Genomic DNA, 16,679 nt, shown 5'->3' on the forward strand with positions numbered 1-16,679 from the left:
TTTTTTTCTTAAACAGGCCCTCAAATTTGTTTACTCTGCAGTCCCATAAGAACCGAATCTAGCACCATATTTAAATATATGAGATCCTTGGGAGGAATGATAACAGAAATTCAAAATTTAATGTAAGTTCAATCTTAACATTAAATTTAAAATTTTCTTGATTGCCCTCCAAAATAATAAAGTATGACTTAGGGCAGCATGGTTCAGGAGAATGTTTCCTGTAATGGAAAATCAGCAGTCCTGGATTTTTTTTTTTTTTTTCAGACAGGGTTTTACTTTGTCACCCAGGTTGGAATGCAGTGGCACAATCTCAGCTCACTGTAGCCTCAGCTTCCTGGACTCAAGCAGTCCTCCCACCTCAATGCCCAAGTAGCTAGGACTATAGGCACGTGCTACCACGCCCAGCTAATTATTTTGTATTTTATTTCATAGAGACGGGGGTCTCACTGTATTGCCCAGGCTGTTCTCGAACTCCTGGACTCAAGCAACACTTCCATCTCGGCCTCCCAAAGTACCAGGGTTACAGGCATGAGCCACTGCACGTGGCCAGAAGTCCGGGATTTTAATTTGTGGATAATGCTGCCACATAGGTGTAATGTGATGCTTCACTTTTCTGAGATTGAATATAAAAAGAAAGGAGTTGAAATGGTGTATCTTTAAAATTCTTTCCAGTATGAAACATTCTAATTCTTATTTACTTTATTAATACTGAAATATTGTGGCGTTTTCAAATTCACTGGCTCCAGGATAGTGCTGCTAGAGAAAAACATTGTTGAGAAGAACATTATTGTTGAGAAAAACATTGAAACACAACTAAGATCTTCCATGAGTCATCTTTCTTGAAGTTTCTGGGAACGGAAAAATTATTTAAAATATTTATATTTCCACTCTCTATCAAATGTTTCTTTCTTTCTTCCTTTCTTTCTTTCTCTTTTATTTTTTCTTTTTATTATTATTATACTTTAAGTTCTAGGGTATATGTGCACAACGTGCAGGTTTGTTACATATGTATACATGTGCCATGTTGGTGTGCTGCACTCATTAACTCATTTTCTTTCTTTCTTTCTTTCTTTCTTTCTTTCTTTCTTTTTTCTTTCTTTCTTTCTTTCTTTCTTTTTCTTTCTTTCTCTTTCCTTCTCTCTCTTTCTCTTTTTTTTTCTTTTCTTTCTCTTTCTCTTTCTTTCCCTCTCTTTTTCTTTCTTATTTTTTTTTTTGATAGAGTCTTGCTCTGTTGCCCAGGCTGGAGTGCAGTGGCGTGAGTGACTCGGTTCACTGCAACCTCTGCCTCCTGGGCTCAAGTGATTCTCCTGCCTCAGCCTCCCAAGTAGCTGGGACTACAGGCATGCACCACCATTCTTTCTTATACTAAGTTAGAATGTCTGTGAGAAATAATTTACTTGATTACCATTGTTAGAAGGTGTTCATTTCTTAGAATAAAGAAGTGTTTGTGAAGATAATTATTTCAATTGCACATCCTCCTGGCTAGTTGGATTGTTTATTTGGCCCAAGGGTCTAAAACCTGAAATACTACATTCTTGGCGCAGTTCTACATTCTCACTATAAATGTAATACCTGAGGTTGCAGGAGGTCAAGGAAGAGGGAAAAACTTATTTTATGCCTGTTATTTCATCTTATCCTCTTAGAAGAAAAAATATTCTTGTTTATCTTTTGGGGAAAGGATTAATTTGAATGATCATTTTAATTCTAAGATTGAAATGGAAAAGGGAAGGTGATTTCATCAGATTTTTATGGAATATCTGCTACTTAAAGAAGCCGTAGGGGCCAGCATTTCCACTCATAGGTATATGCTCAAGAAAAATGAAAACATATATCCGCATAAAAACTTATACATGAGGGCGAGGTGGCGGGCGCCTGTAGTCCCAGCTACTCGGGAGGCTGAGGCAGGAGAATGGCGTAAACCCGGGAGGCGGAGCTTGCAGTGAGCTGAGATCCGGCCACTGCACTCCAGCCTGGGTGACAGAGCCAGACTCCGTCTCAAAAAAAAAAAAAAAAAACAGGATTTCACCATGTTGGCGAGGCTGGTCTCGAACTCCTGGCCTCAAGTGATCTACCCACCTCAGCCTCCCACTTGCTGGGATTACAGGCATGAGTCACCGTGACTGGACTTGACAACCTAATTTTCATAGAAAAATATTAAATATATATCATCTTCATGGTAATATTCCATTGGATCATGTACTTTCAGTTAGTTACATCTGGCACAATAACGAGTCCAACCAGCATGGACAGGCTTGGGAGTGGCCACCATTGGTAGCCCTTGGTAACCAGGTGGGCAGGGGCTCCTGGCCCCTCCATGGAATGCTCTGGTCTATGAGCTGGGCCCACCAAGGGCGAAGCACAGCCTCCTCGGGCTTTCTTGGTCTCCCTTTCTTGCCATGCCAGAACCATTCTCTTATTTCACAAGGAAAAGAATCCACTGTTGGATTCACACCCTGGTGTATGGCTGGGAGTCAGGAAACAGCCACTGGGAAACTCCATAAGAAGGAGGCGGGCATTCCAGGGGACAGGCTTCAGGAAGTATTAGTGGAAATCCCATGCACCCTGCTAGGCTCAGGAAATGGGGGGCCTGCCTCGGACCCCTGCCTGGTGCGGGACCCAGCAGTCACCAGCCTCTCTGAGCCTTCAAAGGTCTGAGGGAGACAGGGATGTGCCAAGCATCTGTCAGGTCCCGTGGTGCCCCAGGGCTTTGGGTCTGTAGCCGCAAAGCATGGTCCCTCCTCACTGCTGAGGGGGCTTCTCCTCATGGTCAGACAGTGAGTTTTCTGGATTCAAAAAGGAAGATGGGGAGATAGAGAAGGAAGTGAGATGGGTGGGGGAAGCAAGCTGATGAACCCAGATAATCTTCGTCACTCTCTTAACAGCCACTAATAGGCAGATGATGAGTCTTTGCAGCCTCAGGTCTGGTCGCACCTGTGTGGTGTGTAGTGCCAGGTTTGGGCTCATTTGCACCATGGCATGTGCTGAGTCTGGCTGTGTCACTGTTTGGGGGGCTCTGACCATGGCCCCCATGCTCCTGTGGTGATGCACAGAGCGACGTATGCCCTAACCCCACGTCCCTCCCCTCTGCCCTGAAAGGTGTGCAACAACAGGAAGAACTGCCACTGCGAGGCCCACTGGGCACCTCCCTTCTGTGACAAGTTTGGCTTTGGAGGAAGCACAGACAGCGGCCCCATCCGGCAAGCAGGTCAGTGAGGTCCCTGCATCCTGGCGGGAGGAGGCTGAGCACCTGGGGGCAAGTGGGCTCGCCAGCTGTCAGCGTGGGTGCAGGTAGAGCCAACAAGAAACCCGGTGGGGACCCCATGTGGGTCTGCACAGCCTAGGGTCTCCCACAGTTTCCAGATGCCCCTCTCATCCCTGCCCGATCTCCGAGGCTCCTTGCTCTCTGCTTTGACTGAGTGGCTGAGTTTGCCAGTTCCTTAGCCTGCGACACTTTTCTTAGCTAAGGTCATTTCTATAGTGAACTGCTGAATGGGTATGAATTTCATCACTGTATCAAAGGACTTTGTAAAAGCCAGCATCTGTGTGGTAGGGTGAAAAGGTGTGAAGTTTACTGCCTTTTAAAAATCCTACTGGAAAGACACCCACCTCTTAGTAAAGGTGACAGTCACAGCAGCAGAGGGAGTCACTGCAACAGCTTCTGCACATGGAACGGTGTGTGCAGGTGCTATGTGGTACATTTTATGCGCATGATGTCATCTTCTCCTTATACAACTCTGAAGAAGGTGGTATGATTCTTTGTTCACATACATAGGATCTGAGGCTCAGGGAAGTTAAGTATTTTGCCTAATGTGATCTTGCTAAGATTTAGACACGGGTCTGCCTGTCCCCCAAGCAGCTCTTAGTAGCAGCTGTGCTTGAACTCACGGCCATTTCTCCTCAGATGACCTTTAGAAATGGTGTCCTGGTGTGGTGCTGTTTTCTCTGAGTTCTTATTGGGCAATTCAGGGGCAAGTCTGAATGATGCCCCTTTTGGAGGGAAAGAAGCAAGGCAGGAAGCTGCAGAGCTCCAACAGGGAGCATGGCCAGGGCCAGGTGCCCGCGGGATCGCAGGAGCATGCATCTTCTGCCTCACTGACACTCATCTGAGCCCTCTCATGACATGGGAGACTGTGACTAGTGCTGCTGCAGAGGAGGTCACGCGTCCCCAAGGCCTCCGGTGACTGGCAGCATTGACTTTGTGGCTTTGCCATTGTTTCCATGACAACAGACACAACACAGTTCTCAGGGCTCAGGAGGGGAAGTCCAGCCTACCAGAGGCACGTCTGCAGAAACAGCGCCAGGAAGGGCAGCGAGTTCCTGGTTGAGCTTCTGCTACAACGTGGACGTGCTTCAATGCTACTCCTGAGAGAGCACCAGGTTACCACTGTAGCAGGCCCCAGCTCTGCAGCAAGTAGGAAAAGGACTCAAAAGGCTGGCCTTTCACTGAGCCTCCACAGCAGTCGGGGAGAAGCAAGGGTTGGGCCCAGTGTCCCCTTTCCCCAATGACATCTCAGCCTTGACAGCCCTGATGACTGGTCTCTGGCTGAAACGTAATGCTCTGATATGGCTTTTCGCATTTATTATATGAAAATAGCAGGGTTTTAGTTTTTAATTTGTCAGAGACCCTGCCACCCATTCCGTCTCCATCCAAGCAAATGGAATGGCACTGAAACGAACTGGAGAAGAAAGCAGGAGAGAGGGTGGCAAGCTCTGTGGCTCTTTGGCACAGACATGTGTGGCCAGCAGTACTCAGGTTCGAGGGTTTGCAAAAAGCCAGGGAACCCACAGAGTCACCAATCCTTCATTTAAAAAATAAGAATGTTAAAAAGTGAAAACAACAGAAGAGCCTAACTCCATCCCCTGTGGCCATTATTGCATAAAAGAGAGTGCGTTTGAAATATCCCTGCCTCCACCCCGTGCATACATATACAGAACCAAGGCAGGCCATGAGCAAGCATGGCTCGCTGCTCCTTGGCCTGGCCATGGCTCAGAGGCTCATTAAACAAGTACTCATTTGTCTGCCACATGCCAGCCACTCTCCTGGGTCCTGGAGAGACTTTAAGCAAGTATGACATGGCATGATAAGTGGGGGGTACGACTGCGGGGAGAGAGGGCATCATGGGAGGGGAGCAACCCTCACGGAGCAGCAGGGTATTGTCAGGAGGGCTCCTGGGGACCCTCATCTGTTGAGGTCTGAAGGGGGCGAGGGAAATGTGCCTTCTGAAGCAGAGATAGCTGACTGTGTGAAGATCTAGAGTGTGGACTGGGCTGGGCTCAGACCTAAAGTGTGGACTGGGCTGGGCTCAGACCTAGAGTGTGGACTGGGCCAACAGGAGGAGACACAGGACACGGTGTTCATGCTGGTCATGGGGAAGAGGGAGATGGAGTCACTCACTGCCCGAGCCTCTGGCTTGAGCAACCCTGGGAGATGCAGCAGGTCCAATGTGTGGGCCCTGTAAATGTTCGGTTTCATAGAGTGATGTATTGAAGACGTATGGATTCACTTTATGGAACTAGAAATTATAGTTCAAGAATTTTGCTGCTCACTTTTTAAATTAGCTTTGTTATGAGACACCAGAACTCTAGCCAGAGCCCCTGTGATCACGCTAAGGCTCTGAAAAGAGGGACATTTTGGCCAGGAAACCAGAAGCAATACTTTTCCAGTAACACTAACAAGTGAGTCAAGACTGTCATCTGTTGGCTGTCTTGCTTAGGCTAAGACACATCCCTGATAGGCCTTGTTAGTGGGGGATGAGGTCCAGAAACCGAGAGGGTGTGAAAGACATTCTTTCCCTGGAGTAGGAGCTGCTGCTGCAGTGGTCCACACCCAGCTGAGGGTCCAGGTGGGAGGCGGGGCTGAGGAGAGCCCAGGTAACTGCAGTCACCTTCGCGGCGATCACCAGCAGCCTGAAAGGACTGTTGCGCACTTACCTAATGTGAAGTACACCCTGATCCTTGCTGGTGGGAAGACAAATGAATCAAGATCCCTGTCCTCTGAAAATTCACAGCGCGGTTGAAATCACAAGTAGACCTCCTCTAAGTCTGAGCATTTAGAGTCCTTCCCAGCCTCTGCCCATAGTTGCTGTAAGAAACCAATCTGATGGTTTGATTTTTTTCCTTCCTTTCCCTACCCTTGAGGAGGCTCTTAACTGTAATAAACAAAATGGCAGCAGGTCAGAGAAAAGATGTTTTCATAGAGAAAACAGCTTCCTCCCAGAAAAAGGGTTTCCCCTACAAAGGCTGTGTTTGTAAGTCCCCAACATAACAAAGCAAAACCCATGGGTGCTTCATTTAAATGAGTTTTCTTTTTTCACTATCTACTTTGAGATGTCTAGCAAGAAAGCATCTTGTTCTTTAAAAATATGAAAAAAGATAAAGCAGAACCCAAAATGAGTAAAGAAAGGCACTTTGAGGTGGCAAATCTGTGCTGAGGGCTGGAAACATTTGAGCCTGGGGATGGCTGTGATTCCGGTGAGGTTTCGGTGATGGCTCCCTGCTACCTTCTGTGGCTACCATGGTCCACTGTGCCATTGTCACACCTCAGGGAGCCTGGGTGGTCCAGGCCATCGCCCCAACTACCCAACTATATATTCCTGTTTGGCAAGTTCTAGAGTTGTCAGAAATGAATGATGGTAACATAGATCGAACCTCAAACATGATCTTTGAAGTAAGAGAGTTTATTAGTACATCACTCAAGGGTTTACTCTCTTCATTTCTGTTGTTTCAGAGTTCACTTTGCCATAAATGTCAACTTGATATCTCCCATATTTCATTGTAACTGCTTCCTTCCGTGAGCCCAATGTGTTTTGTTTCAGATAACCAAGGTTTAACCGTAGGAATTCTGGTGACCATCCTGTGTCTTCTTGCTGCTGGATTTGTGGTTTATCTCAAAAGGAAGACCTTGATACGACTGTTGTTTACAAATAAGAAGACCACCATTGAAAAACTAAGGTACCCTGGGTTTAGGTTGTTCAAGAAATGGTGGCTCAGAAAATGTACAGCAAACTGCTTCTCACTTCATTTTTTTTTTAGCAAAGGTCAGATTTTCTGGATCATAAATCTGGGACTTGGTTCTTTTTGGGGGGGGGTTTCTTGTTTTAAATTTCTGCCAGATCAGCTGCCTCCTTTACTTCCCTTCAAACAACAATATGCTGCTTATTACATAAGCTAGCAGGGTGTCAGGGAATTCCACTGATGTGTTTTCTCCCACCCTTATGTTAGTAGTTTTTATACAACATGGAGACATTGAAATATTTTCATCAGATGGGGTAGCTTTTGATCCAAATATATTCAAAGACATTATCGCTGAAATGCCAGCTTCATACAAATCATCTTCCAGGTGTCACTACACTGCATTTCCATGGAGTGCAAGAACTAATTTGACAAAATAGAGGTTTTGAGGAAAAAATTAGTATTTATTTTTTAATCTCCTAAGAGTGTTAGGTAATTTTTCCTTTGCATGTTTAGCACACTAAGTAAACTATCTTTTGAGTGCCACTGAGCAAAGTGTAAAAATTCCAGTCAGTGAGAAGGGGAAACATGCTTGGTCAGCAGGTATGGGATTCTGTTGCAGGTGTGTGCACCCTTCCCGGCCACCCCGTGGCTCCCAACCCTGTCAGGCTCACCTCGGCCACCTCGGAAAAGGCCTGATGAGGAAGCCTCCAGATTCCTACCCACCGAAGGTGAGTCTTGAATAGATGTGAGTGCTCAGGGCACACATGCAGACATGAGATTTTCAATACAAGATTGAATAAGAATGGGATCCTAGAGGAACTGCCTGTGAAGTGCTGAGTCTGCATTGCCAGATCAACAGGCTCTGAGGGAGGGTCTCTGAGATGATCTGGGGAGGTCCCATGGTGCCCCCATGGAAGCCCACCTAGATCCTGTTGGCACAGTCAGTGTCCCCTGCATGATATGGTGCAGCATATTGTGAGTTGTGATCCCTCCAGTCACCCAGAGCAGCCACATTTCTGGGGCCCTACTGGGTCTGCAGCCCAAACTGGCTCCTGATACCGGTCCCCAACGCCGTCCCCACCATAGTTTCCAAATGCCACCACCTGGCTTTAGGTGAGCTGCTTTAGCCCACTGTTACTCTTAAAATATTTTTAAAAGTTACACAGAGCTCTCAGAATTGACCATTTTGCTCCAGCCTCTGAGCTGAGGAAGCCCTGTCCACCCTGTGGTTTCAGAGAACTGGATCCTTAACCCAGAGTACCTCATGGCTCCCTGCTGTCTCTTAACCCTCTTGCTACCCTGGTGAATTACAGCTAGAGTTCATTCTAATAGTTTTTCCCCACCAAGTTTTTCTGATGTACCCACAAGAATTCTTGCATATTGAACTTATTCAACAAGAGTCCAAATTATAACAGTGAACAAGATTGGTGTCAAAAAAATTAGAAGTGATTGAAAAATCACTGCTGCATATTCCGTAGACAAGAAACTGTTTTAACTCCCTTGATCCAAAAAGCATAGAGGGTGGGCCACCAAGGAGGAGGCTGCCGTTCCCAATAAGCTTTACCCCTGCTCGTCCCCAAAGGTGGAACCGCAAGTGAGAATGGCTTTGTGTGGTAGCCAAAAGCACATCTTTATTTTTTTAAAAAAAGAAAAACGCAGCTCTATTTAAAAAAAAAAAAAAAAAAAAGCACAGCCTTATTTTTGAGAGCCCCAAACTAGAAACAATCCAAATATCCATCAACCAGTAAAAGGATAAACAAACAATGGTATGTTTGCACAAAGGAATGAACCACTGATGTATACAACATTGTGGATGAATCTCTAGATAATTATTCTGAGTAAAAGAAGAACAGCCAGAGTACATACTCCGTGATCCCACTTATATGCAATTCTGACAAATGCAAACTGATAGTGACAGAAAGCAGACTGATGATTGGCGGGAGAGTGAAGGGAGAAGGATGACAAGGAAACTCTTTGGGGTGATGGACACATTCATTTGTCCACTTGTTTGTTGTGAGGGTTTCATGGGTGTAAACGTGTCAAAAATGACCAAGTTGTATACATTGTCAATTATACCTCAATTAAGCTATTTTTAGAAAGAGAGGAAGGAAGGGGTGGAAGCCTGAAGTCTAAGAGCCCCTACAGCACCTGTTCTAAGAACAAGGGTTACCATGTGGGAGAACGTCTCCAACTCCAAGCCCCAACCTCAGCCATGGCCTCCTGCAGCCACAACTCTCCTTTCCTCAGTGGCTTTCTCAGTTCTCATTGAGCCTTGTACACATTAAGCTGTGTCTTATTTTCATATCTCTTTCGTAACTTCCCTAAGATCTCGGTCCGTGTCTTTATACTTGGTACTTATTCAAGTGCTTTACACCTATCTGTTAAACCATTTTTAAAAATCTAAACAAAAATCGATCCTTCTGTTCCAGATTTGGCGGGATGGAGGTAGGTGATGCTTCTGTTTGAATTTTGAAGTTTAAATAAATAATAGTTTCCCTCTTGTGTACATCCTTGATTTATTTCCTTTACTCCACCTTGGCCTTCAGCTATAACGGATGAGTTGGCACTGCATTTTCCTTAAGGAATTACTGATATTTTTGAAACCCTCTCTAGCATGGCTTTTTACTTTGACTGTGCAGGACAATCCCAGGAGATTGCCACAGTGTCCGAATGTTGACATCAGCAGACCCCTCAACGGCCTGAATGTCCCTCAGCCCCAGTCAACTCAGCGAGTGCTTCCTCCCCTCCACCGGGCTCCGCGTGCACCCAGCGTCCCTGCCAGACCCCTGCCAGTCAACCCTGCACTTAGGCAGGCCCAGGTATGCTTTGAGTACTAACATGATAGGATGTAGTTCAAATCCAGATTCTGCTACTTGTTAATGTGTGAGCTTACACAAGCTGCTTAACTTCTTGGTGCCTCTATAATATGGAGATAATTCAGCTACTCAGATGGTTAAATGAGATAATCCACATAAAGCAGTTAGTTTGGTGCCTGGAGTATAATAAGGGTGTCATATATTTTAATTACTAGTTGTAATGTGTTAAGTATTTGAATAGTTAGACCACCCATGCAACTAAACTATGACGCTTTTGAGAATTGCAGGGGGACTAGTAATAATTAGGCCCGGACAGTAAAATAGAGACAGACAATCTAAGACAGATGGTCACCCTAAGAACCATCAGTTATACTTTCTCATCATTTCATTTCAAATTTACAAGAATTATACCACCTATTGAGTGTCTCTGTATCAAACTTAGCACTATATTGTTTGCTTTATGTATATGATCTCATTTGTATGCTATTTTTGGAAGTGACCATTTGTTTGCTGCAGTAACGAATGATATTTCACAATAGAAAACTTGAAGGGAGGAGAAAACAAGCAAATAAACAGGAGATAATCACTGGTAATTTTTCACTGCTAATTTTTGTTTATAATTGTGTATTTTAACATAATTTATTTGTACAAAGTTTTATATACTGCTTTGTTTTGCCTTAAAAATCAGTCCCATTTACAATGGCATTAAAAATCCTTAAAAATGTTATTTAACAATAACACTATGCTTGAATATAAATGTTTAAGTACTTGCCAATTATTGGGCATGTTTTGATGTCTCTAACTTTTGCTGTTATAAACAGCTCTGTTATAAAGTTCTAGACAGGTAAACCTTGGACCTCTTTATTCCCCTAGGAGAGATTCTTAAAAGTAAAATATTAGGTTGAAAGCCTCATAATATAAAAATATTTTTTCAGAACTCTTACATATGTTTGCATTTCCCACATTATTGTTTTTCTCACCATGACTTTGCTAACACTAAATTTTAACTTTTACCAGTTTGATAAATAAAACAAAATACCTTATTTTTTTTGCTGTCTAGTAGTTCTATCAGTTACTGAGAGGAGATGTTGAACTTGCCAACTATAATTGTGTCTCCTTTGAATTCATCAGTTTTTGCTTCATGTATTTTGAAGCTCTGTTTGTGATACACACAATTAGAATTGTTGTGTCATCTTCATAAAGTGACCCTTTTATCATTATGTCATGTCCCTGTTTAGCTCTGGTAATCTTTGTTCTAAAATCTACTTCATCTGATATTAGTAGTATATCCACTCCAGTTTTATTCTGATTAGTATTAGTGTTGTCTTTTTGCAATCATGAATGGTATTTCACAATAGTAAACATCATTCATGATTGCAGCAAACAGAAATGGTTACTTCCAAAAACAGCATAAAAAGCAGAGTATGAATTTTTCCATCCTTTTACTTTTAACATACCTATGGAATTACATTTGAAAAGAGGTTCTTGTAGACAGCATATAGTTAGATTATATTTTTTCATCCATTTAGCCAGTCACTATCTTTTAATAGGTGTGTTTAGAACATTAATATTTAATGCAATTGTTGATATGTTTGGATTTAAGTCTACCATGTTAATATTCTGTTTGTTCTCTTTGGTTTTTGTTTCATTGTGCTTTTTCTGTGTTCCTATAGTTTAGTTGAACACTTATTAGTATTACATATTGACTTATCTGCATTTGAGTATATATCTTTGTATTTTTTTGTATGATTACACTAGGGTAGTTTCTCATCCTCAGCGTTTTGACATATTGTACTGAATGCTCTTTGTTATGTGGGGTTTTCCTGTGCATTGTAGAATGTTTAGCAGCATCCATGGCCTCTGTCAACTAGATGGAAGTAACATGTGTAATCATGTCTCCAAACATTGCCAAAATGTCCTCTGAAAGGCAAAACCTCCCTTGATTGAAAACCACTGCTCTAAAGATTACAGTATATGTACTTACTTTATCACAGTTGATTAGTGTCAATATTTCATCACTTCAAGTAGAATACAGAAACTATCACCTTTTAGGTCTCTTTTCCTCCTCCTTTTATAACACAGATGTCTTAAATATTACCTTTATGTGTACTGAGAGTCACTTCAGATGTTGTAATTTTGCTTTCAGCCAAACATAATCTTTAAAAGTTAAGAGTCTACTATATTTACTCATATATTTACTTTTTCTGTTCTTTCTTAACTCCTAATGTTTCAACTTATTTTCTGTCTGAAAAACTTTCTTTAGCCATTTTTTAAAAGCAAATCTGTAGGTGACAAATTCTCTTCATTTTCCTTTATCTGTGAATGTGTTTATTCCTGGAGGATAGTTTGGCTGGATATAGAATTCTGTGTTGACTGTTTTCTCCATTCAGTACTTAAAAAATGTTGTTCCGCTTCCTTCTGGATTCCATGGTGATGAGAAATCCCCTAAAAGTTCTACCCATAGTCTCTGCTCCAGGGAAGGGATGTGGCAAGTTATTGCAAGAAGTGATGGAAAGTACAGATCTGCCAGTCTCTAGGACATGATGCCTGATGAGAAGTGGGAGGGAGGCATAGCTTTTTTCAAGTGTTGAGCTGGAATAAGGTCAGGTATGGTCAAAATAGTTCTGTATTTCTGGACTGCTCTTTCTCCAGTCTTTTGTCTCAAGATAGCAGGCTTTTCCAGTTGTGGGCCTATCCTGAGCCCAGGCCAAGATATATAAAAGAACACACACACACAAACACACCATTGGGTAATTCCTTGAGTTCTGAGATCCCTAACCAGCATACTTTATGTCCAGACATTTTTGTTGCACTTAGCAGGAGAAATAGGGTGAAATGTGCTTATTCCACCTTGTCCAGACCTCATTTCTTCTTGTATTTTTTTGATTACTGGTACAATTGAACTACTGGTAGTAATGGTATGCTACAATGGTAGCATACCATGGTATTCTAATGGTATGCTGGCAAACTGGTCTTTTATTTAAAAATCCTGATTTATAGCTGATTTCTCTGGTATAAAACCTCCCACCATGGCCAGTTTCAAGCTACGAATGTGACATTACTGAATGAGGAGTAGGGAATTGGCAGTTATGAGCCAGTACCAGCCAGCTCAAGCATACCACTGCTATTCACTGTATTTGTTCTGTGAATTGTCTTTTCCTATCCTTCGCCTATTTATTTCTGTTTGAGAGGCAGAGTTTTTCTTCTTGGTTTATAAGAGTTTCTTTTAAAAATATTTTAGTAATGTATTATAACTTTAGTTATGATTTTTTGGCATAAGAATAATTCTGGTTTTAAATATTGAATTTTTATTTTGTGAATTTTCCCATTCCTTTCATGCTTGCAAAGTCTACTCCCATTTCATTATTAGTGAAAGTCCACATATAATTTCTTCTGTTTATTGACAGTTCTTTTACATTTGTTTTTCTAATTTGTTTTAGAGTTGCAGTCATGGAAGGTGGTGAGCACGCCCTAAACTTTTCTCATCCATCAATATTTTGTGTGTGCATTTCAGGTAGCCAAAGAGCAGGGAAGCTCCTTTCCCATGTACCCCTCATCCTGAAGCTTTTTATTTCTTTTAAGCAACTCACCTGTGTACCATGTCAAACTGGGGCCAACAGACCATGTTATCAGAGGAAGGTATTCCTACTGCTGGTGTTTTTTTCTCCACCAGCAGGGACTCTTCCAAGATTTCCTTTAAAGCAGGCCCGAAAAAGTCCTTCATTCTGTTTTATGAAACTAAGGAAATGTTACCCTTTAAACATCAATCACTGAAAACTCCACATTTCTCACTCCAGGCTGGTGTCTGTCTGGAACTTTTCCGAGACATATGATATAGATTAAGTGTTTGATTTCTCTCCCATCACACATAGGGAATGGGAATTAATTCCATGCAGGTGTGGAGAATATTTAGAGGTGACTCTTGTTTGGCAGCACAAATCGAATCCACTGACATTTTGTACTTTGGAGTTCCTTATGCCCTGCCCAGGACAACGTGACAAACACATAGCTACACAACTAATCCTGCTTCATTTGTCCAAATGTACCATCTAAGCATTCCAGAAGAAAACACTTATCACAAACACCATCTTGGTCCACCTCACATTTAAATTGTAAGCTAGGTCTTTATAGAAACTATTTCATCTTCTATAAATGTTCTGCTTGACTTTTTAAAATGAAGGACAGCTGAATGAATGTACTCTCTTGTCCACAAACATACCTTTGCAATGTACCACTTTCTCCATGGTAAAAGGACCCTTGGAATTCAAGCTTCTCATCCTAACTCCCCAGTCTTGATCAAGGAAACAAACTTATTTTCTTTTCATCCCATCAGCTGTATTAGAGGAAAAATAATTCAGTGTATTCATCTAGCTGTTCACTGCATCTTAAAGAAGGTTCTATGCATTTTCTGCAGAGATGGAGATCTTCAGTTCAGTGTTGCTGTCAAGACACAACATTTCTCCTAATCAACAACTTATCTGTCTGTATTATATGCAACATATAATATTTTATAACACAAGACTCACCAGTCTGGCACAGTCTCTTCTAAGAAAAGGCTACTTTGCTTAAGTTGCCATGGGAAGAGGGTGGCAGCTATTTCAAGGAGGTCCAAATTCCTCGTCCTCCTCAAACCCATATAAAAGGTGGTGAATGATGAGCTGGGGCTGTTACTGGTAAACAGCAGCTACTCCTTCACAAATACTTGGTCAGGATGCAGATGTGAGCAAAGCCAATTAATTTAAACCATGATTGTAGATCAATCAGTTGCTGGGCAGTTCATTCAGAGGTTGAGTCCAAACCTTCAAACTGTTCAACAAAATGAATTTGGCTCCAAATGGATAAGGGCATGTGCCCTTCTGACCTGTGTGGGTGTCTGATATTGAAACCTGCACTTGCAGAGTCTAGAAATCTGGGGATTAGGTCCTTGCTCATCAGAAATGCCAATTTATAATGAGAAAAGAAGACCCATTCATCAATACGTTCTCCTAAAGAAGTAAGATGAAATACAAGAAAACTGAGTTTTATGAGAGCTTCTGTTGCTACACACAAAGCACAGGCTAATAACTGAGAATAGTGCTGGTGAGTGTCCTTCCATGCCCTTTCCCTGTGTTCCAGATCTCACCCTCCCCTAAGACCTCTCCACAGTCCTCCCTCCAGGACCCCGATCACCTGCTGCCATAGCCTGGAGTTACCAGTATGCCAGCTCTGCCCTACTTCTGAAGACACAGACTGATCTCAGGCACACCTAAGTCCAGCCTGTTGAACACAATAGATATGTAGGAAATATGCTGAATTGATGTGGACTTAAAATAGTAAAAAATCAGTTCTTACAGTGTCATTCTCTGTAGAGCCATCACATTCAGTTAGTTTTGGATTAATGAAAATGAGTCCATTCCCCGTGTAAATCTAAAACACAGCTACCAAGGTCTTGGACTCTCCCTGCCACCTACCCAATACTTTCAGAACTTTAACTGAACTTTCTTTGGCATCATATATTAATTATTCATCAGACACAACCATCAAATATCTTTAAGGGTATCAGTTATCCACGGAAGCACGATCTCTCTCTCTGAAGAGAAAGAACTTCTCAGAACACCTTTTCAAGGGAAGTTGTTCACGTGATTACAGTATTCAAAGGGGTATTTGTTTCTCACTTATTTCTGTTACTATAAACATGAAAATTACATAAAAAGCAGATGCCTGATATTTTAGCCTTTACATTTGTTAATAGGTAATATAGGCCTATAATTAAAAAATCTCAACAGTACAAGGGTCATTCAGAAAACAGTCTCCCTCACACCTGTCACCAGTCTCCCTTCCCAGAAGCAATCATCACTGTTACTAGGCTTTTATAAAATGCAATTTAGGATACAATGAAAAGTCTCAGTCCTGCCCCCCACCCACCTCTCTGCAGGGAGAGATTATGGAAATTTTCAAACACTCAGAATTGGAGAGAAGAGTACAGTGAAACCCTATCTACCCATCACTCAACTTCAGCAACCGTCAACTTGCTATCACTCATCTTACATCCTTGTTTTGAATTCAAATGACAACACATTATATACTTACTTCTACTTTGGTTAATCCTTATTAGTTTCATACATCTGCCTCATTCTTTCCGCTGGCTGCATTGTATTTGTGAAGCTATACCATGACTTCTTTCGCCTGTCCCTTACAGATTCCTAGATGGGTTGTTTTCAGCCATTTGGTATGTCACACAGGCATAATCTTGCCCAAGATGGATAAATTCCCAAAAGCACAATTGCTGTGCAAAGGCCATATGCATTTAGAAATTTGATAGATTGGGTGGAGCTGCCTCTAAAGGAGTTGTTCCAGCTATTCTATTCTCCAGCTTCTCACCAATACAGTGTTCAGAGGTTTTCCATTTCTTTGCCAATCGATAGGTTAAAAACAATGGTCTCCATGTTTTTCTTCATAGGAAATACTTCATAGTGAGATGAAATACCTTTTCACATGTTTAAGATTGTTTTCTTTTTCAAGAACTGCCTTTTCATCTTTGCCATTTTTAAAATTTAAGATTGGGGGGTACTGTTGTGGGAAGTCAGGGACCCCGAACGGAGGGACCTGCTGAAGCTGTGACAGAACAACATAGATTGTGAAGATTTCATGGACATTTGTTAGTTCTCCAAATTAATACTTTAATATAATTTCTTATGCCTGTCTTTACTGCAGTCTTTGACATAAATTGTGACAATTTCATGGACATTTATCACTTCCCCAATCAATACTCTTATTTCCTATGCCCGTCTTTAATCTCTTAATCCCATCATCATAAGCTGAGGATGTATGTTGCCTCAGGACCCTGTGATGATTGCATTAGGTGCACAAATTGTAAAGCATGTGTGTTTGAACAATATGAAACCTGGGCACCTTGAAAAAAGAACAGGA

At 42.1% G+C, this 16,679-nt stretch overlaps 1 protein-coding gene and 1 long non-coding RNA gene across 4 annotated transcripts in view; one reads left to right on the forward strand and one right to left on the reverse strand.

Moving 5' to 3' along the window:
* Positions 1–16,679, forward strand: part of ADAM12 (ADAM metallopeptidase domain 12) — a 374,618-nt gene that overhangs the window by 340,195 nt on the left and 17,744 nt on the right. For all 3 annotated transcript variants that reach the window (XM_021944084.2, XM_031652575.1, XM_031652576.1), the window contains 4 exons: positions 3,097–3,205; positions 6,816–6,951; positions 7,574–7,682; positions 9,594–9,773. In XM_021944084.2, coding sequence (XP_021799776.2) covers positions 3,097–3,205; positions 6,816–6,951; positions 7,574–7,682; positions 9,594–9,773 — 534 coding nt within the window. The remainder of the gene's footprint in view (positions 1–3,096; positions 3,206–6,815; positions 6,952–7,573; positions 7,683–9,593; positions 9,774–16,679) is intronic.
* LOC110744224 lies at positions 6,662–16,412 on the reverse strand. The gene is made up of 2 exons (XR_002524576.2): positions 10,810–16,412; positions 6,662–6,910 (listed from the first exon to the last, which is right to left on the reverse strand). It is a non-coding gene; the product is annotated as an uncharacterized LOC110744224 (long non-coding RNA).

Source organism: Papio anubis, chromosome 11 (genome assembly GCF_008728515.1).
Source record: "Papio anubis isolate 15944 chromosome 11, Panubis1.0, whole genome shotgun sequence".
Classification (NCBI taxonomy): domain Eukaryota; kingdom Metazoa; phylum Chordata; class Mammalia; order Primates; family Cercopithecidae; genus Papio; species Papio anubis.